At 49.2% G+C, this 22,636-nt stretch overlaps 1 protein-coding gene across 2 annotated transcripts in view; it reads right to left on the bottom strand.

The window, feature by feature from the left end:
- LOC138565135 (uncharacterized) overlaps nt 1-22,636 on the bottom strand; it is a 130,067-nt gene that overhangs the window by 64,555 nt on the left and 42,876 nt on the right. For both annotated transcript variants that reach the window (XM_069642959.1, XM_069642958.1), the window contains exon 3: nt 20,343-21,038. In XM_069642959.1, the coding sequence (XP_069499060.1) occupies nt 20,343-21,038 (696 nt within the window). The remainder of the gene's footprint in view (nt 1-20,342; nt 21,039-22,636) is intronic.

Here is a 22,636-nt window from a genome sequence, read left to right as displayed (position 1 = left end):
CACAGGTAAGCCAGCTATTCTTATGTCCACTTTTTGAGGCAGTTAGCAAGAAGACTTTGGGCTCCCATGCCACAGGTAAGCCAGCAATGCTCATGTCCCTTTTTGAGGGAGGTTAGCAGGGCCCCTTGGGAAGCCATGCCATAGATAAGCCAGCTATGCCCATGTCCCTTTTTGAGGAAGGTTAGCCTGGGGACCTTGGGCTCCCATGCCACAGGTAAGCCAGCTATTCTCATGTCCCCTTTTTAAGGCAGGTTAGCAGGCGGACCGTGGGCTCCCATGCCACAGGAAAGCCAGCTAGTCTCATGTCCCCTTTTTGAGGCAGGTTAGCAGGGGGACCTTGGGCTCCCATGCCACAGGTAAACCAGCTACTCTGATGTCATGTTTTTGAGGCAGGTTAGCAGGGGGACCTTGGGCCCTTTTTGAGGCAGGTTAGCAGGGGGACCTTGGGATCCCGTGCCACAGGTAAGCCAGCTGTTCTCATTTACCCTTTCTGAGGCAGGTTAGCAGGGGAACCTTGGGCAGCCATGCCACAGGTGTCATAAATCACCAATGTATCAATTGAAAAGGATACGGTAACCAAAAAAGGATACAATTGGTAGGGCTCTTCCAGATCTTTTTTCACACGACTTGATTGTAGGTAAGTCAAATTAGACCTTCCAAATGGGACAACTCTCTGACTGAAGAAACAGGCAGACAGATGGATCCCTGGAAAGGGCGTGGGTATTGTATCGGAAGTCAGCCTAAGATAGATAAAGTATCATAAGAAACTGTCCCAAACTCAACTCACTATGATAGCACAGTATTAGCATTAATTCAAAACACTGACCTTATGGCAAAAACTGAAGTATTCAACGAAAGTCTCTTGAAGAAAACCAGGAGTTGAACCAACGACAAAGGAGGGGAAGATTAGTAAGGGAGACTTATCCCAAACGGCACGAGGCTCACGCTAGATACCGGGTTGGTGCACCACAGGATAGCGTCCAAAGTACTGTGCACAATCACCTTCCAATAGTTCATGAAATACTTCTTTTCCCACGAAGAACAAAAAATAGAAGTTCACCTGTTAACTATCACAGGTACCAAAGGTTCAAAGTAATTCAGAAAACCACGTGCAGGATTGCACGCGACAGCGTACACGCAGCCAGGACAGCCGCACTTGAAGACAGCGTCGGCGTGTGGAGATTTGGCACGCGAACAGGATACACGCAGCCCAGGACAGCCGCGCTTGAAGACAGCGTCCGCGTGTGGAGATTTGGCACGCGAACAGGATACACGCAGCCCAGGACAGCCGCGCTTGAAGACAGCGTCCGCGTGTGGAGATTTGGCATGCGAACAGGATACACGCAACCCAGGACAGCCGCGCTTGAAGACAGCGTCCGCGTGGAGATTTGGCACGCTAACAGGATACACGCAGCCCACGACAGCACGCTTGAAGACAGCGTCCGCGTGGAGATTTGGCACGCAAACAGGATACACGCAGCCCAGGACAGCCGCGCTTGGAGACAGCGTCCGTGTGGAGATTTGGCACGCAAACAGGATACACGCAGTTCAGGACAGCCGCACTTGGAGACAGCGTCCGCGTGGAGATTTGGCACACGAACAGGATACACGCAGCTCAGGACAGCCACGCTTGGAGACAGCGTTCGCGTGGAGATTTGACACGCGAACAGGATACAAGGCTCCAGGAATTAGCGTGTGGAGGAAAACACGCTACAAAAGGCCAAAGAAGTTGCTGAAGGGAATGCGAGGACGCAGGTTCAGAGTTCAGCTACAAAACGCCAAAAATTAATTAATCAGAAGCAGCGATCGACGTTTCCACGCTGCTTATGTACGTACTGCCGTGACACACGTGACGGAACTAAGTCACATGAATTTAACGACGTGAAAAATGCAGACGTCGTTTTCCTGGCAATGCATCAAACAACCTCCATTTCGAATAGAACGGTCTAGCGGTTCTATGGGCGTAACTCATTTTGTATGGAGAGGTTGTTCCCGGTCCAGAGATATGTCCAGCAGGCATGACAACAGGTAAGCCAGCTATTCTCATGTCCCCTTTTTGAGGCAGGTTAGCAGGGGGACCTTGGGCTCCCATGCCACAGGTAAGGCAGCTATTCTCATCTCCCCTTTTTGAGGCAGGTTAGCAGGGGGACCTTGGGCTCGCATGGCACAGGTAAGCCAGCTATTCTCATGCCCCCCCGCCCCTTTGGAGGCAGGTTAGCAGGGGAACCTTGGCTTCCGATGCCACAGGTATGTCAGCTATTCTCATGTCCCCTTTTTGAGGCAAGTTAGCAGGGGGACCTTGGGCCGCCATGCCACAGGTAAGGCAGCTATTCTCATGTCCCCTTTTTGAGGCAGGTTAGCAGGGGGACGTTAGGCTCCCATGCCACAGGTCAGCCAGCTATTCCCATTTACCCTTTTTGAGGCAGGTTAGCAGGAGGACCTTGGGCTCCCATGCCACAGGTAAGCCAGCTATTCTCATGTCGCCTTTTTGAGGCAGGTTAGCAGGGGGACCTTGCCCCGCCATGCCACAGGTAAGGCAGCTATTCTCATGTCGCCTTTTTGAGGCAGGTTAGCAGGGGGACCTTGCCCCGCCATGCCACAGGTAAGGCAGCTATTCTCATGTCGCCTTTTTGAGGCAGGTTAGCAGGGGGACCTTGGGCCCTCATGCCACAGGTAAGCCAGCTATTCTCAAGTCGCCTTTTTGAGGCAGGTTAGCAAGAGGACCATGGGCTTCCATGCGACAGGTAAGCCAGCTATTCTCATGTCCCCTTTTGAGGCAGGTTAGCAAGATGACCTTGGGCTCCGATGCCACAGGTAGGCCAGCTATTCACATGTCCCCTTTTTGAGGCAGGATAGCAGGGGGACCTCGGGCCTCCATGCCACAGGTAATGCAGCCATTCTCATGCCCCCTTTTTAAGAGAGGTTAGTAGGGGGGCCTTTGGCTCCCATGCCTCAGGCAAGCCAGCTATTCTCATGTCCCCTTTTTGAGGCATGTTAGCCAGGGGACTTTGGGCTCCCATGCCACAGCTAAGGCAGCTATTCTCATTCACCGTTTTTGAGGCAGGTTAGAAGGGGGACCTTGGGCCGCCATGCCACAGTTGAGCCAGCTATTCATATGTCCCCTTTTTGAGGCAGGTTAGCAGGGGGACCTTGGGCTCTGATGCTACAGCTAAGGCAGCTTTTCCCATGTCCCTTTTTTGAGCCAGGTTAGCAGGGGGACCTTGGGCTCCCATACCACAGGTATGTCAGATATTCTCGTGTCCCCTTTTTGAGTCGGGTTAGCAAGAGGACCTTGGGCTCCCATGGGACAGGTAAGCCAGCTATTCTCATGTCCCCTTTTTGAGGTAGGTTAGCAGGGGGACCTTCATCTCCCATGCCCCAGGTAAGGCAGCTATTCCCATGTCCCCTTTTTGAGGCAGGTTAGCAAGGGGACCTTAGGCTCCCCGACAGGTAAGCCAGCTATTCATATGTCCCATTTATGAGGCAGGTTAGCAAGAGGACCTTGGGCTCCCATGGGACAGGTAAGCCAGCTATTCTCATGTCCCCTTTTTGAGGTAGGTTAGCAGGGGGACCTTGGGCTCCCATGCCACAGGTAAGGCAGCTATTCTCATGCCCCCTTTTTGAGGCAGGTTAGCAGGGGGACCTTGGGCTCTCATGCCACAAGGCAGCTATTCTCATGTCCCCTTTTTGAGGCAGGTTAGCAGGGGGACTTTGGGCTCCCATGCCACAGGTAGGCCAGCTATTCCCATGCCCCCTTTTTGAGGCAGGTTAGCAGGGGGACCTTGTGCTCCCATGCTACAGGTAAGGCAGCTATTCTCATGTCGCCTTTTTGAGGCAGGTTAGCAGGGGGACCTTGGGCCCTCATGCCACAGGTAAGCCAGCTATTCTCATGTCCCCTTTTTGAGACAGGTTAGCAAGAGGACCTTGGGCTCCCATGCGAAAGGTAAGCCAGCTATTCTCATGTCCCCTTTTTGAGGTAGGTTAGCTGCGGGACCTTGGGCCTCCATGCCACAGGTAAGCCAGCTATTCTCATTTACCATTTTTGATGCAAGTTAGCAGGGGGGCCTTGCCCCGCCATGCCACAGGTAAGCCAGCTATTCTCAAGTCGCCTTTTTGAGGCAGGTTAGCAAGAGGATCATGGGCTCCCATGCGACAGGTAAGCCAGCTATTCTCATGTCCCCTTTTGAGGCAGGTTAGCAAGATGACCTTGGGCTCCCATGCCACAGGTAAACCAGCTATTCACATGTCCCCTTTTTGAGGCAGGATAGCAGGGGGACCTTGGGCCTCCATGCCACAGGTAATGCAGCCATTCTCATGCCCCCTTTTTAAGAGAGGTTAGCAGGGGGGCCTTTGGCTCCCATGCCTCAGGCAAGCCAGCTATTCTCATGTCCCCTTTTTGAGGCATGTTAGCCAGGGGACTTTGGGCTCCCATGCCACAGCTAAGGCAGCTATTCTCATTCACCGTTTTTGAGACAGGTTAGCAGGGGGACCTTGGGCCGCCATGCCACAGGTGAGCCAGCTATTCACATGTCCCCTTTTTGAGGCAGGTTAGCAGGGGGACCTTGGGCTCCGATGCTACAGGTAAGGCAGCTATTCCCATGTCCCTTTTTTGAGCCAGGTTAGCAGGGGGGCCTTGGGCTCCCATGGCACAGGTAAGCCAGCTTTTCTCATTCCCCCCCTTTGGAGGCAGGTTAGCAGGGGAACCTTGGGCTCCCATACCACAGGTATGTCAGCTATTCTCATGTCCCCTTTTTTAGACAAGTTAGCAGGGGGACCTTGGGCTTCCATGCCACAGGTAGGCCAGCTATTCTCATGTCCCCTTTTTGAGTCGGTTTAGCAAGAGGACCTTGGGCTCCCATGCGACAGGTAAGCCAGCTATTCTCATGTCCCCTTTTTGAGGTAGGTTAGCAGGGGGACCTTGGGCTCCCATGCCCCAGGTAAGGCAGCTATTCCCATGTCCCCTTTTTGAGGCAGGTTAGTAAGAGGACCTTGGGCTCCCATGCGACAGGTAAGCCAGCTATTCTCATGCGCCCTTTTTGAGGCAGGTTAGCAGGGGGACCTTGGGCTCCCATGCCACAGGTAGGCCAGCTATTCCCATGCCCCCTTTTTGAGGCAGGTTAGCAGGGGGACCTTCGGCCCTCATGCCACAGGTAAGCCAGCTATTCTCATGTCCCCTGTTTGAGGCAGGTTAGCTGTGGGACCTTGGCCTCCCATGCCACAGGTAAGCCAGCTATTCTCATTTACCCTTTTTGATGCAGGTTAGCAGGGGACCTTGCCCCGCCATGCCACAGGTAAGCCAGCTATTCTCAAGTCGCCTTTTTGAGGCAGGATAGCAGGGGGACCTTGGGCCTCCATGCCACAGGTAATGCAGCCATTCTCATGCCCCCTTTTTAAGAGAGGTTAGCAGGGGGGGCTTTGGCTCCCATGCCTCAGGCAAGCCAGCTATTCTCATGTCCCCTTTTTGAGGCATGTTAGGCAGGGGACTTTGGGCTCCCATGCCACAGCTAAGGCAGCTATTCTCATTCACCGTTTTGAGGCAGGTTAGCAGGGGGACCTTGGGCCGCCATGCCACAGGTGAGCCAGCTATTCACATGTCCCCTTTTTGAGGCAGGTTAGCAGGGGGACCTTGGGCTCCGATGCTACAGGTAAGGCAGCTATTCCCATGTCCCTTTTTTGAGCCAGGTTAGCAGGGGGGCCTTGGGCTCCCATGGCACAGGTAAGCCAGCTATTCTCATTCCCCCCCTTTGGAGGCAGGTTAGCAGGGGAACCTTGGGCTCCCATACTACAGGTATGTCAGCTATTCTCATGTCCCCTTTTTTAGACAAGTTAGCAGGGGGACCTTGGGCTTCCATGCCACAGGTAGGCCAGCTATTCTCATGTCCCCTTTTTGAGTCGGGTTAGCAAGAGGACCTTGGGCTCCCATGCGACAGGTAAGCCAGCTATTCTCATGTCCCCTTTTTGAGGTAGGTTAGCAGGGGGACCTTGGGCTCCCATGCCCCAGGTAAGGCAGCTATTCCCATGTCCCCTTTTTGAGGCAGGTTAGCAAGAGGACCTTAGGCTCCCCGACAGGTAAGCCAGCTATTCTTATGTCCCATTTATGAGGCAGGTTAGTAAGAGGACCTTGGGCTCCCATGCGACAGGTAAGCCAACTATTCTCATGCCCCCTTTTTGAGGCAGGTTAGCAGGGGGACCTTGGGCTCCCATGCCACAGGTAGGCCAGCTATTCCCATGCCCCCTTTTTGAGGCAGGTTAGCAGGGGGACCTTCGGCCCTCATGCCACAGGTAAGCCAGCTATTCTCATGTCCCCTTTTTGAGGCAGGTTAGCTGTGGGACCTTGGCCTCCCATGCCACAGGTAAGCCAGCTATTCTCATTTACCCTTTTTGATGCAGGTTAGCAGGGGGACCTTGCCCCGCCATGCCACAGGTAAGCCAGCTATTCTCAAGTCGCCTTTTTGAGGCAGGTTAGCAAGATGACCTTGGGCTCCCATGCCACAGGTAAGCCAGCTATTCACATGTCCCCTTGTTGAGGCAGGATAGCAGGGGGACCTTGGGCCTCCATGCCACAGGTAATGCAGCCATTCTCATGCCCCCTTTTTAGGAGAGGTTAGCAGGGGGGACCTTCGGCCCTCATGCCACAGGTAAGCCAGCTATTCTCATGTCCCCTTTTTGAGGTAGGTTAGCTGCGGGACCTTGGGCTCCCATGCCACAGGTAAGCCAGCTATTCTCATTTACCCTTTTTGATGCAGGTTAGCAGGGGGACCTTGCCCCGCCATGCCACAGGTAAGCCAGCTATTCTCAAGTCGCCTTTTTGAGGCAGGTTAGCAAGAGGACCTTGGGCTCCGATGCCACAGGTAGGCCAGCTATTCTCATGTCCCCTTTTTGATGCAGGTTAGCAGGGGGACACCTTGGGCTCCCATGGCACAGGTAAGCCAGCTATTCTCATGCCCCCCCCTTTGGAGGCAGGTTAGCAGGGGAACCTTGGGCTCCCATGCCACAGGTATGTCAGCTATTCTCATATCCCCTTTTTTAGACAAGTTAGCAGGGGGACCTTGGGCTGCCATGCCAGAGGTAGGCCAGCTATTCTCATGTCCCCTTTTTGAGTCGGGTTAGCAAGAGGACCATGGGCTCCCATGCCACAGGTAATGCAGCCATTCTCATGCCCCCTTTTTAAGAGAGGTTAGCAGGGGGACCTTGGGCTGCCATGCCACAGGTAGGCCAGCTATTCTCATGTCCCCTTTTTGAGTCGGGTTAGCAAGAGGACATTGGGCTCCCATGCGACAGGTAAGCCAGCTATTCTCATGTCCCCTTTTTGAGGTAGGTTAGCAGGGGGACCTTGGGCTCCCATGCCCCAGGTAAGGCAGCTATTCCCATGTCCCCTTTTTGAGGCAGGTTAGCAAGAGGACAAGAGGACCTTAGGCTCCCCGAGAGGTAACCCAGCTATTCTTATGTCCCATTTATGAGGCAGGTTAGCAATAGGACCTTGGGCTCCCATGCGACAGGTAAGCCAGCTATTCTCATGTCCCCTTTTTGAGGTAGATTAGCAGGGTGACCTTGGGCTCCCCGACAGGTAAGCCAGCTATTCTCATGTCCCCTTTTTGAGGCAGGTTAGCAAGAGGACTTTGGGCTCCCATGCGACAGGTAAGCCAGCTATTCACATGTCCCCTTTTTGAGGCAGGTTAGCAAGAGGACCTTGGGCTCCCATGCCACAGGTTAGCCCGCTATTCTCATGTCCCCTTTTTGAGGCAAGTTAGCAGGGGGACCTTGGGCTCCCATGTCACAGGTAAGGCAGCTATTCTCATGTCCCCTTTTGAGGCATGTTGGCAGGGGGGCCTTGGGCTCCCATGCCACAGGCAAGCCAGCTATTCTCATGCCCCCTTTTTGAAACAGGTTAGCAAGAGGACCTTGGGCTCCCATGCAACAGGTAAGCCAGCTATTGTCATGTCCCCTTTTTGAGGTAGGTTAGCAGGGGGACCTTGGGCTCCCATGCCCCAGGTAAGGCAGCTATTCCCATGTCCCCTTTTTGAGGCAGGTTAGCAAGAGGACAAGAGGACCTTAGGCTCCCCGAGAGGTAACCCAGCTATTCTTATGTCCCATTTATGAGGCAGGTTAGCAATAGGACCTTGGGCTCCCATGCGACAGGTAAGCCAGCTATTCTCATGTCCCCTTTTTGAGGTAGATTAGCAGGGTGACCTTGGGCTCCCCGACAGGTAAGCCAGCTATTCTCATGTCCCCTTTTTGAGGCAGGTTAGCAAGAGGACTTTGGGCTCCCATGCGACAGGTAAGCCAGCTATTCACATGTCCCCTTTTTGAGGCAGGTTAGCAAGAGGACCTTGGGCTCCCATGCCACAGGTTAGCCCGCTATTCTCATGTCCCCTTTTTGAGGCAAGTTAGCAGGGGGACCTTGGGCTCCCATGTCACAGGTAAGGCAGCTATTCTCATGTCCCCTTTTGAGGCATGTTGGCAGGGGGGCCTTGGGCTCCCATGCCACAGGCAAGCCAGCTATTCTCATGCCCCCTTTTTGAAACAGGTTAGCAAGAGGACCTTGGGCTCCCATGCAACAGGTAAGCCAGCTATTGTCATGTCCCCTTTTTGAGGTAGGTTAGCAGGGGGACCTTGGGCTCCCATGCCACAGGTAAGGCAGCTATTTTCATGTCCCCCTTTTAAGGCAGGTTAGCAGGGGGACTTCGGGCTACTATGCCACAGGTAAGGCAGCTATTCTCATGTCCCCTTTTTGAGGCAAGTTAGCAAGAGGACTTTGGGCTCCCATGCGACAGGTAAGCCAGCTATTCTCATGTCCCCCTTTTAAGGCAGGTTAGCAGGGGGACTTCGGGCTACTATGCCACAGGTAAGGCAGCTATTCTCATGTCCCCTTTTTGAGGCAAGTTAGCAAGAGGACTTTGGGCTCCCATGCGACAGGTAAGCCAGCTATTCACATGTCCCCTTTTTGAGGCATGTTGGCAGGGGGGCCTTGGGCTCCCATGCCACAGGCAAGCCAGCTATTCTCATGCCCCCTTTTTGAAACAGGTTAGCAGGGGGACCTTGGGCTCTCATGCCACAGGTAAGGCAGCTATTTTCATGTCCCCTTTTTGAGGCAGGTTAGCAGGGGGACCTTGTGCTCCCATGCCACAGGGAAGCCAGCTATTCTCATGTCCCCCTTTTAAGGCAGGTTAGCAGGGGGACTTCAGGCTACTATGCCACAGGTAAGGCAGCTATTCTCATGTCCCCTTTTTGAGGCAGGTTAGCAAGAGGACTTTGGGCTCCCATGCGACAGGTAAGCCAGCTATTCACATGTCCCCTTTTTGAGGCAGGTTAGCAAGAGGACCTTGGGCTCCCATGCCACAGGTTAGCCTGCTATTCTCATGTCCCCTTTTTGAGGCAAGTTAGCAGGGGGACCTTGGGCTCCCATGCGACAGGTAAGCCAGCTATTCACATGTCCCCTTTTTGAGGCAGGTTAGCAAGAGGACCTTGGGCTCCCATGCAACAGGTAAGCCAACTATTGTCATGTCCCCTTTCTGATGCAGGTTAGCAGGGGGACCTTGGCCCGCCATGCCACAGGTAAGCCAGCTATTCTCGTGCCCCCTTTTTGAGGCAGGTTAGCAGGGGGACCTTGGGCTCCGATGCCACAGGTAAGCCAGCTATTCTCATATCCCCCTTTTTAAGGCAGGTTAGCAGGGGGACCTTGGGCTCCCATGCCTCATGTCCACCTTTTTGAGGCAGGTTAACAAGGAGACCATGGGCTTTCATGCCACAGGTAGGCCAGCTATTCTCATTTACCCTTTTTGAGGCAGGTTAGCAGGGGGACCTTGGGCTCCCATGCTACAGGTAAGGTAGCTATTATCATGTCCCCTTTTTGCAGCAGGTTTGCAGGGGACCTTGGGCTCCCATGCCACAGGTAAGCCAGCTATTCTAATGTCCCCTTTTTGCTATTTTGCACAACTGTCAACAATAAACCGATTGATTCAAAACATAACCAATATTATCTATTTACTTAGGTCCATCCATATCTGGTACCCCCGAGGGCATTCAATGAGCCAAGACAGTCCCATCTCCAACCTGGAGGGAAATGGTTTCCATGCCGGACACCCAGGTTTACCCACAACGGCTGATGGGGGGGCAGGGAAGACTTCCCGCAACAGAGGAGCCGGAGCATCCACCACAGAACACCATTGCAGCTGGAGCTGCACTTCGAGGTTTGCATTAGCTCATGTGGCAGTGGGCTGAGGTCACTGCGTAACCCAGAAGTATCGGCTTTATTATTGTTTCAGCGTTACAAGTCCTCGCACTCCGGAAATCAACACTTAAGAGACCGCGTTTCACTGCCACGCTGCTTGAAGTCATTCGCTGCCACACATTTCCCAAGAACTACTTACATACTCCATAGCTATTTAGCTGGCTTGCAAAACCTTTGCAGGAACTGCCAGCGAGTCAAACCTTTTGACCGCGTTGGTCTGTGATGGAACAAGACAGTAATTGCTGGCCTATCTGAACCATCCGCCAAACCCCTGAGAATCGGGGCCTTCCAGGGACCTTGACTCCTGCCTTTCACAGCACCCTATCACGCAGTCAGAATATTATGAGTAATCAAACAAGAGAAAGGAATTGGGGTAAAGGACAAGAGAGGGATTCCCTCAGCTAATTCTATGCTTCTCTCTCTGGTGCTGCTCCTGAGAAGGGACCTCATCCACACTATCTGGAGGTAAGATCCAGCACCCCCGGCCTTGGTGATCAACACCCCTCCCTAGTTCCCTATATTTGGTAGTGGATGATGTTCTCAGGGGTCTGAGTGCCATTCCTCCTTCTTACTCTGGAAGATCCACACCTGTGTGGTCAGTCCTGACAAACATGTTGTTTACTGAAATTTACTACACTTTCCACTGCCCCTCAATAACAACAATTGTAACATGTCCTAAGGTTCTGACAATGTTGATACAGTTGTGTGTCTAATGTTGTTTCATCACACAATAAGACATCAGGTTACTACTCGAAATTACTTTCCTTTTTAACCTTACCAATAGTGTAACTCTTAACTAGCTTTCCCTCCAACAGATCTAACTGGACTCTCGTGTGGTGTCTATGCCTAGCTAGCGCTGATGGGTCGCTTATCTAGGGTGAGGGGATAGGTCAAGAGCTGACCGTATCACTATCCTTTCACAGTCACAGCTCACATTTAAACTAAACTAAAAAACACACTTCATGGATTGTGCGGCATGTGCTTTGCAAATGAAGTCTATTCTTCTTTATTCTTTTTCTATGCTCAGCGTTTAAAAAAAATATATCAATCAATTTATAACATATTAATGTATGGAGAAACTCTCATCGGTTGGTCAACCATACTCACTCGATCTACCAACTTGACATTACCAGGGGTAATGAACTCTGAAATTTCTATGATGTTGTTAGAAGAGTTTTATTGTCCTCTATGAAAGACCTTTTGACCAATCCAGTGGTCTATTGCTTCAAAAAAGGTCAAAACAGGCCTACCGGTTTCAGTGGTATGTTCAATTTGACCACTTTCTTCAGGGCCAAAGCGCTAATTTGAGTGCTGGCAAAAACATGAGAGCGAGAATTTTCTCAGACGGTTTTACACCCCACCTATAAGTAATAAAACGGGGATCAGGGGTTGGGAAGAGAAAACATATAAAATGACTTAATAAATGCACTATTCTCTCTGCGTGGTTACCTGCCTCCAAATAGATGCATGCAGACGTTCCTTACCCCTACCGTATTTGTACCAGACTCCACTGTCAATGTTGGGTTAGGTGACTGTTTGTATTCAGCTTGGATGCAATTTCCTTGGCATTCCTGTTCACCCTAGGGCAATACAATCCAAAGGGTGTTGGGAAGGTTCGAGAGATTCATATAGCTTTCGATCTGTCATTACCTTTTATTAGTATTTAGTGCATGGTTGCAAATGTTGTATGTATAATACAACCGAAAACGAAAAATATATGCCAGAAAATTTCAGATGCAGTACTACACAAAGGCACTTTCTTTTGTGATTACGATTTTTGTATGTTTTAATACCACTGGTGCTTGTAGCAGTTGGTGGCAAACGCAGAAAGCGATTGCATTTGCTTTCGTAATCTGCATGGGGGAACAGATCTATGTTCCCTCTCATTGGTATGCTTGAATGGCTTACCTCAGTTCTGGTCACGGGTAGAAAATTGAAAAGTTCCCTGTTCCGCCGTGGGAAGTAATCTGTTTTGTATCAAAGCTGGAAAGCTCAGCGTCTTGTTTAAACAGAAGGCTTCCGTTTTCATCATAGCATACTCTACGCATGCGTGCGAACGAGGAATTAATGCACCGTCGGTTTTCATGATGATATGCGCAGTGCCATCTTAGAGTGCCTTGATCGTAACACGGATTATATTAGACCTCTGTTTGGAGGTTGCATTTTTTTTTGGGTTCATGTGGGCACCCATTAGATGTCAAACTTACTGCATCTCTGTATCGAAACATATAAGAGGTTTTATTTCATATTACGCGATATATCAGCGTGTCTGGTTCTTTTGTCAAATATAATGCTGCAGTTAATTTTTTAGCAGGGGGAATTTAATTCTCCCTTCCACTGGTTATTCAGAAAAAGGGCCCATAGTTGACGCGGATTGGGTTGTCCCAAAGGATTCTGGTATACCGAGTGCTTATTTCCAACAAGCTATAACAGCTCAAAAATCTCGCATCTATATGTTATAACCTACAAGGAGTATTATTCCCTATTATGCAGACTGTCATCATAGCTGATTAAGTTTAGCAGATATAATACCGCTGTTCGATATTACCAGGATAGAGAAGTTGTGTTGCTTGGTTCTCCCTGCTTTGTTATTCTCGTTGAGGGCAGAGTGTTTTATAAGCCAGGGACTAACAAGGATAGGTTTGTCCCAAAGGATTCTGGTGTAGTGTGTGTTTCAAAAACATTTCATTTGGATCTTTTTTTATCAGCTCATTTTTGTCAAGATCTTCAGATGAGGTACCACGGTGACTATGTAAACCTCCGTCCCCAAGCACCGGCCAGAGAGAGAGAAAACAATAACACTCCCTGGCCAGTTATTGAGGCCACAGGTGCAAAAGCAGGAACTAAGGAAACTCAGGCAACCAGGCAGCTGTAACAGGCAATCAAGTATGAATACAGTACAACGATATCTGAAATAACTTTCTAGTATAAGGAATTAAATGACACCTACCAGAGTAGCCTGTAAAGGGGTAGTAATGAAAGCCAACCTCGTGTTGTCCCTCCCTATGATGGGGTCAGGGAACAGGGAGCCCAACAGCAGCAAGCTGAAGAAGTGTTACCAGTACCCGTAATGGCCTGAGATGTGTATTGCACCTTGAGAAAAGGGAAGCAGTGTTGACTTCCCACGTGAAGGATACAGAGTTCCAATATTCAAGGGTTAATCCAAAACAATCCGTGAGGCAAGGCAGTTTCCAAAAAAACAGGTAAACAAGAGATGCAGTGCGCCAAATCCAAGAGGGTAATCTACAGAAAATAATCAAAAAAAGTTTGTTGCCAAAGTCCAAAGATCCAGAAACACACCAAAGTTCGTAACGCCACTCAATGCTGGAGGCAACAGGTGAGAAGCGTGGTCCTACAGTGCCGGCAGCTCTTTATACTGGCTGCTTCCTTGATTGATCGATCACGCGACCAGTCACGTGATCGCATCTGCAACGTTGCGGGTCCAGACGAGTGACGTCGCATGCTACCCCATGACCGAGAAGTTCCAACCCGTGAGCGCGGCGGTCTGTAGCGGCCGCAAATATGGAAAGCCGGCTTTCTCCAGCGGGACCATAGACGCCAGGAACTTAGCCGCTGCTGTTGGGAGGTGAGACAGGTATTGGGAGGAAGCGAGGAGCTGGGTGGGGCGTTCGCGGGAGCGGGGATGGGACTTGATGGGAGACGTGTGGGTGCTGGGGAACGGGAAAGGGTAGGCGTGACAATTTTGTACTGTAAGACGCAGTTTCTCTGGGTTCAGAGTGTGTCAAATGCACATTAAATTCCATCATGCTTGTTCAGGAGTGTCAAAACAACCCAGTATCAATCAACTGGGCGTCCTCTAATGTGGGAACAGCTAAGAATCAAGGGAATTGCTTGGTTTTTTCATTCGGTTTCTGCCGGTGCATTGCAAGTCAAGCCAGGTGTTTGATCATGTTCAGTGTTGGCTAGTTTTGAAATTGTATGAATTTTTTACAAGGTGGCAAGTGTTTGCCAACTGGTCTGTTCGTTCAGGCCAATGGTATCCGTTTTGAGGCGGTAGATCCAAAGTTGTTCTCTCCTATATAGTAGGCTATGTAGATTTCCACCACTTTTGGGTACAATCACTTTTTCAATATTGATCCAGGTGAAGTCTGGGGGCCATGATGTTTCAGCACGTTGTCTGGTCTTTATGGGATGCATTGTCATGCCTACATATAGCAGGGTGCATGGGCATGTAATCAAATATATTACATTGCTACTATTACAATTAGTGAGAGTTCTTTGGGACCATGGGTATCGCCAGCCAATGTCAATCGTCATTGATCTTCTTGTGTATGGGCACGCGCTATACTGGCCACACGTCGTGTGTCCTTCTGGTGCTGGCTGGTTCCATAAGGTGTTTTGTTCCTGTTCCTTTGGCTCCTTATATGTGTGTATAAGAGCGTCGCAGAGATTGTGTCTACTTTTCATCGAAAATAATGTTTTTTCTAGCCGGGAGTCTCCCACATTGAGGATAGGCCACAGTTTGAGTACTTCTTTTTTGATTTTCTTCACCATGGGCAAGAAACTAAAGACTGAGGTGATCATATTGCTGGCTTCCGTTCTACTTTCATGTTCTTCTAGTGTAGTGTCCCTCGGGATGTTTTTGGCTCTCTCTGGCTTATTAGATCGTGCGTTTTGGGTAGCCTCGGCATGATAATTTTGCTTCCAAAAAACCAGATTATTTTTCGTAGTCGGCCAGGTTGGAACAGTTACTCCGATACCAGAGGAACTGTCCAAACAGCAAGTTATTCTTCAGGCTCGGTGGATAACTGTTGAAAAGAAGCAAGGAATTCCGGTCTGTGGGTTTGTTCAAGACCGTACTCGGAATGTCTCTATTTGTTGCTTTGAAATTTAGGTCCAGGAAATGGATGACATCTCTACTGTGTGTCTCAAAGAAGGTTAAATATCTGTTCTGGTTGTTTAGCCAAATCATAAAAGCCTTCAGGTCTTCTTCATTGCCATTGAACACCATCAGTACGTTGTCAATATATCTTGTCCACAAGTTACCCTTTGAGGAACATGGATTGAGGGCACAGTAAATTACTCTCTCCTCAAAATCTACCACATAAATTGGCGAGACTAGGTGCAAATGTAGGGCTCATCACGATGTCTGATATTTGATCGAAAAAGGAGTTTTCGTACATAAAGTAGTTTTTAGTCAAGCAACTTCAGCTAATTGCATAATTACTGTGACTGGTATATTTACTGGAGGGGGTCCAAATTTCTGAGTACCTTTTCAATCACTTGAAGTATTGCCATTTGTGGTATCCTTGTGTACAAGGACTCTATGTCTAGAGTCACAAGTAGCTGTGATTCCGGGCAGAATGGGCGGTTTTTAATCAGATGCAGGACTGCAATCGTATCTTTGAGATAGGATCTCCTTTTGGGGACCTCTGGCTTTAAAAAGAAATCCAGGAATTGGGATGATGGTTCAAGGACTGATCCTATACCAGAGACAATTGGTCTACCTGGGGGAGGCATTTTACCTTTATGTACCTTTGATAAGGCATTAACAGCCGGTCTTCTGGGTGTTCTTGGGTTCAGGAACTCATATTCTTTGGCACTAATGTGTCCTTCTGCTGCTGCTTCTTCTATGATGGGCATGATGAGTTAGCGCATGTTTTCCGTGGGGTCACTACCTAGTTGTCTGTAACTGGTGTGGTCTCCCAGGAGATCCATGACCATCTTTTTGTAGTTTACGGTATCCATAATGGCCATGGCTCCTCCTTTGTCTGCGGGTTTGATGATGATGTCATTATTAGTCAAGGCCTGTTATGCCATCTTCTCTCTTTTGGAGAAGTTGTTGTAGGTCTGTGTCTGGTTTAGTTCTAAATCTTCCAGCTTTTTATAAGGGAATTGTCAAAGGTAATAGACTCAGGGGAGATTCCATTTGATGGTGGATAGTACATTGATTTATTTTTGAGATTAGTTGCACTCTTCTCTTCTACCGTTGTTATATTTCCAAAGAATTGTTTTAGACAAATCTTCCTGACAAGTTGTGCTATCTCGATGCGTCAGGTACGAGATCCCAGAGTACAAAAAGTGTGTTTTTGGTCTAATGTTGTTCTACCAGTTGTACCTCATCTGTGGGGGTGCCGGTTGACATAAGGTAATCTGGTGTCACCCAGAGATGCATTTAATGTAAGTTACATTTACATACAAGTGGGGTCGTGCAATGCTTGGTTTAATCTTCATGTTCGTAAAACACACCCACCTTTCACTCTCACAAGCACTTTCCACGTACTCTCTACACTCCCCTCTAGCACTCTCACTCATCTATCTTGCACTCACACTATCCACTTGCTTTCACCAACCAATACCTCAGATTTTCTTCACTTAGCCTCCAGTCCACCATCCTTGCTCCTGCTTGTCTCGATCTGCCACCTCCTCCTCCTCTGATCTAAACAACCCACATCTTTCTGCTCCCTGCCGCAAATCATATCTCCTCCTGCTATGCCATTGGATTACTGGCCCCGTCTTCCCTGTCCAGGAGGTGTTGCAAACGCAGGAAGTTACAAGAAGTGGGTTAAGCCCTGCCCTATTGTCTCACAAGGAGCTGCCTTGCTGTAACAAAGGAAGCCCACAATACAAAGTGTCTGAGTGTGAGGGAGTCATAGTATGGTTTCCACCAAGATGAGCAGTGTCTTGCTGAGCAATTGCTGATCCGTGCGCCGATACAGGGGAGTGGTGCATTGTGCCTTGGAAAGCCACATAAAATGCCCTGTGCTTCTTTCGCTAGCATTCTCCATTCTTCTCTGCTCCGCAGCTTAGATAGCTGTGGGAAGGTCGCGTGGGGCACCGATTGGCTGCAGTGTGCGGGTGGTCCCTCCAGACTGTTTCTGTACAACTTGTGGCTCCAGAAAAGAAAGAGAACACTTGTTGACCACTTGTTTATAGAGGTATGGGGTGATTCAAGTTGGTACAGCAAATATACAATTTCCTGTCCCCTTTGGGAGGGGACAGGAAATGGGGCACACTTAACTGCCACCATTCCCTTCTGGGGTAGGACTGGCTCTGGATCCCAGCCTAGAAGGACTCCCTACCCAGGCTGAGAGGTGTTTCTATCCCCTGGTGACAAGGTCAGATTACTTATCTTCTCACACTTCCACCCTTAAACCCCCCCCCCCCCCTCCCACCCCTGCTCTCCACCCACACCCACCAAGTCCTCCCTTCTCCCTGCCCACTATCGGACTTACCCCTCACAAATACAAAAGGAATGGCTTTTCAACTTTTGGACCAGTCTGAGACACAGATCGACTAGTGACAAAATAGTACCCAATAAAACCTGCTCTGGTAGTCCGGCATTACGATCATGATGGTGACTTGGGGGTACAGATCCAGGCCACCGTGGCCAAATTCATTGAGTGCCATACGTCCTGGGTGCAGCTCTTCTACAGCAAACATGTCAGCCCAGACTCTGGTTTTCTTGCTCCACAAGTCTAGCAGAGTTTTTGCCTGAAGGCCTAAGACCACAATGAGGTGGTGAAATTTATTGCCGGTTTTCTCTGTATTGCATATGGCTCATGCTTCATTTTCGGGTAGGACCTGCTCCTAAGGAAACTGGTTCACACGGTATTTCGGTTCGACTAATCCCTCTGCCCATTCTGGTTGGTCTTCCATCTCTATAAGGCAGTTTGTGACTCTGTGAAGAAGCCCAATGACCATTGGTTCATCCTTGGGTTTCTCGGGGCAAAATCGAGCCATGTGTTCAGGCTTCCCACAGGCATAAACACCTTAACGCACCTGGGCAGGTTGGAGTCCCTGGTTTCTTCCAGTCTACCGGGGCTGTAGGCCTTGGCTTGGATTCAGACCCCAGCTGAATAGGTCCTGATTTACGTAGGACCGCACATCCTTCTCTTCCAGATGCCCGATTTCTGGCCACTGGTCTTTGCTTCCATTGCTGGCTCCCTGGTATACACAGCTCTTGGAGGGGCATTGGGAGGTTGCATTGCCACTAAGGTGACTCATTTCGTTGTCAGGCAACCTTTTATAGATAACGGTAGCAGTGGATCTAAGAATTGCTCCAGTGCCAGCATGTCTTTTACTTCTTCATAAGTTCTACCTGCCAGCCATTTGTTAAGTCAATCCCGGACCCGATAAAACTGCTTTGGAGCTTCACCTGGTCTTAGACCTAAATATCCAAGACAGAAGCAGTAGTGCTCCCGATCCTGGCTTAACCGCTGTAGGATACCTTGCTTCAGCTCCTCATATGGCGTTCTCTCATCAGGATTTAAGGCTTGGAATGCTTCATGGGCTTCCCCAGTTAGCAATGGCGCAATGTGTCTGGCCCAGTGATCGCAGAGCCATCCTGATGTTTCTGCAACTCTTCATTTCCTGATGAATGCTGTGGGATCCCTGCCATTGCCCAACGTTTGTATGAGGGTTGGAGGAAGGACTGTTTGTTCTCTCCTCTCTGTGATAGCCCCCTCTAAGGCCATCAGAATCTCCTGATGCTGCTGACTGATGGCCAGTTGGGTGATGACATGTTTTTTAACTTATATTTCCCCTTCACCCCTTCTGAACTTTGTAAGGTGCTCCAAGAACCTAGCGTATGGCCAGCAATGAACACAAATTCAAATAAAAAAAGTAAAATAGGTGTGCATATAAAATGTGGGGTTGTCGCAGTGCTTTATTTAGTGCATGGTTTCTTTTCTTGGTTGCATTCTCTCATCTGGGCTTGTTGTAGTGGCTATAGTACATTGTTAGCTTATTCTAGTTGCTATAGTGCACTCCTAGACTGTGGTAGTTGCTTTAGTGCGCCCTGAAGATTGTTGTAGTGGATATAGAGCGCCCTTAAATTGTTGTAGTGGCTATATTGCACCCTTAGCTCGTTGTAGTCGCTATGGGCACTTTGAAACATAATTTACTTCATGTATAAGCAACTTACAAATGCACAATAAATAGCATTCCCTTACTTTGTAGTAGTGTCCATAATGCACCCTTAGCTTGTTGCAGTGGCTATAGTGCACCCTTAGCTTGTTGTAGTGGCTATATTGATATTTTATTTCTATCGTGCTCGTACGCAAGTGTTTCAGAGCGTAACAAGGCAAGGGAGGGGACCAAGGGAGAACAAAACAGCGATCTCACTAGGCCCAGTGACATTAAGAACGCGCAAGTGCATGGGAGAGGGGGAGGGGGAAAGTGCACGGACGGGGGAGAAGTGGAAAGTGCGAAGCAGAGGAGAAACAGATAAATAACAATAGTGTATACTATAGTGTGCCTTTAGCTTTTTGTAGCGGCTATAGTGCACCCTTAGCTTTTTGTAGTGGCTATAGTGCACCCTTAACTTGTTGTAGTGGCTACAGAGGCCCTTAGCTTGTTGTAGTTGCTATAGTGCACCCTTAGGCTATTTGGCACGTGTCTGATGCCTGCCAAGTCAAGAGGATGTTGTAGTCTCACGCCAGCTGCTCTTCTCATGGAGACTACTGATTTGCCTCCTTGTTGAATGACGTGTTCCTTCTCTAGACTCCATTGCAAGTATGTGTCCTTTATGGAAAGCCAATATTGCACTCATGAAACATTCAGCCTATTGTACTGCAGCTGAACTGGGACAGTACATCTGAAGGTTAGTTCATAATGGATTTTGAACTAGCCCTTGAGACCATCTCCCATGGACAGGAAGACTAGCACAATACAGGCGCTTAACTCCCAGGAGGATAGCTCAGCGGCAGCGTGCTCGACTTGGAAACAAGACGACATGGAGCAACACAGGTTTGATCCGTGGGTCCGCGCTTAGAAACCTCTGGGTATTAAGCGCGTTATAAATAACCTATCATATCATATCATAACTGTGTCAGGCTCTTCACATATTCTGCAATTTGTCCGTTGAAGCGTTATGACCCATCATTCCCTTTGTTTTCCATCCGCATTCATCTCCAAGACCCATGGCCATTTAAAACGACCCCCTGAAACAAAGTAGTGCTATACAAAAAAAGAAGGCATAATGGACTTCTTAAAATTAAGCTTTGGTATAAGAGAACTAGTAAACGTACTTGTTTGCAGAATTGGCAATCGGTCTGGCACAGAGAAACCTAGCCTGCTACAGAATCCAAGATAAATATGAATCATTCTGAATATTTCAGAACACCCAACTTTAATTGTTGATACTCGCCTGCAGTGAAGCTTTCACACGTGCCTACCACCACCTCGATCCAGTCTCCTGCTTGGTTGTCCATGTGATCACCAGTAGATGGTGCCTCTTGCTTGATATCCTCCGTTGCTTCTTCCTGGTGCTCTCGAGCCACTGGCTCCTGTCCTTTGATACCATCTCTTCCCTCAGAGTCGTGGACACCCTCTCCAGATGACTCTCCATCTCTCATCCTTGCATCCTCTTCCGGGACCACGTGATCTCTGCCATTTGCAAGCTCCGACAACTTGTGGTTGGATTGGAGAGTTTGCACCGTTTGGGGTATACTCGGCTCCTCCTTCACACACTGGTAGGTTTTGGTGATGCACCATTTCTCAGAAGCAACATGGTGTTGAACGCATGGCCCCATCTCTGTCACCATGGAAACAGATGCACCTTGCTTTCTGACACTCTTTCTGTTTTCCGAACAGGGAATGGCTGTGAACAATTCCTTCTCCCCCAAGCCTTGAGAGTTTCTGACAGTGGTCTCTTCACCCCCTTTAATAACCACTTTAGTGTTCAAGTTAATAACAGATGGCTTCACCTCCAAGTCTTGACGGTCGTTGACACACAGCTCCGATGCCTTGTTCACCCCGACCCTTTCCTCAGAGCCCTGGAGATCTTCAAAAGAGATTTCTTCTTTAATGGTTCCCATGAATGCAGGTGTCTCGCACACAGACCCTGAAAAGAAAAAAAAAAAGAGAAATGTCTTGAAAGCAAATATATTTCTTCTAATGACAATCACATGCAGTGAGTACACCTGCTCCCCCCCCACCCCCAAAACCAATCATCGGACTCAAAGCTCAGCCGAAGCATCTTTGTCCTGATCCAAGTTCTGGGGAGTGCAGCCCACCCCATCCCCACACCTACTGAGTACTATTACAAAGTGTCACAACAGAAATAGTGTTAGAAAAAATAGAGGAATCCAGCATGAAGCTCTATAAAGTGATGATTATTACGCACCCCAACCACATCTATAAAAGGGGCACATTTGAGAAAACGATTCCTTCACCCCATAGGGCAGGAATTGGGGAGTTGCAGGAGAGACCTGCAGCATCTTAAAGCAAGCAAGACTTTCCTTACTAGGTGGAATGCCAAAGGAGATCAGCCACAGTGCAAACGATCTCATGAGAATGGATGTGACACAAGCGTGGAGGAGGAACGTCCAGGCCTTTCTTGGTGTCGAATACAATCATTGCGCATTGGCCTGTTCACCTGGGTCCCTAGGCTAGAGGCAACGCAGAAGCATATGTAGACTGTACAATATGGTGTCCCAAAATGGGGCTTACACGGCTCCAGCCAGAGACCTATGTGAATGACGAGTTGCCATGTTTTCCAAGCTCTGACGGATTATAAAGAAAGGTAACTCTGCTACACTACTTCCAGCACTGAGTATTCCTGGGAGATCGGCAGCCATAAAAAGAGGGGTAACTCTGCTACACTACTTCCAGGACTGAGTATTCCTGGGAGATCGGCAGCCATAGAAAGAGGGGTAACTCTGCTACACTACTTCCAGCACTCAGTATTCCTGGGGAATCGGCAGCCATATAAAGAGATAAATCGGCTACACTACTTCCAGCACTGAATATTCCTGGGGGATCGGCAGCCATATAAAGAGAGGTAACTGCTACACTACTTCCAGCACCGAGTATTCCTGGGAGATCGGCAGCCATAGAAAGAGAGGTAACTCTGCTACACTACTTCCAGCACTGAGTATTCCTGGGGGATCAGAGAGCTAACTTTGCTACACTACCTCCGGCACTGAGTGTTCCTGGGGGATCATCAGCCATAGAAAGAGGGGTAACTCTGCTACACTACTTCCAGCACTAGGTATTCCTGGAGGATCAGAAGCCATATAAAGAGAGGTAACTCTGCTACACTACTTCCAGCACTGAGAATTCCTGGGGAATCGGCAGCCATATAAAGAGAGATAACTCTGCTACACTACTTCCAGCAGTGAGAATTCCTGGGAGATTGGCAGCCATATAAAGAGAGGTAACTCTGCTACACTACTTCCAGCACCGAGTATTCCTGGGGGATCAGCAGCCATATAAAGAGAGGCAACTGCTACACTACTTCCAGCACTGAGAATTCCTGGGAGATTGGCAGCCATATAAAGAGAGGTAACTCTGCTACACTACTTCCAGCACTGAGTATTCCTGGGAGATCGGCAGCCATAGAAAGAGGGGTAACACTGCTACACTACGTCCAGGACTGAGTATTCCTGGGAGATCGGCAGCCATAGAAAGAGGGGTAACTCTGCTACACTACTTCCAGCA

The sequence above is a fragment of the Ambystoma mexicanum genome, chromosome 1p, assembly GCF_040938575.1.
Source record: "Ambystoma mexicanum isolate Mex_15411 chromosome 1p, UKY_AmexF1_1, whole genome shotgun sequence".
NCBI classification, from domain to species: Eukaryota; Metazoa; Chordata; class Amphibia; order Caudata; family Ambystomatidae; genus Ambystoma; species Ambystoma mexicanum.
This window is presented reverse-complemented; position numbering and strand designations above follow the sequence as displayed.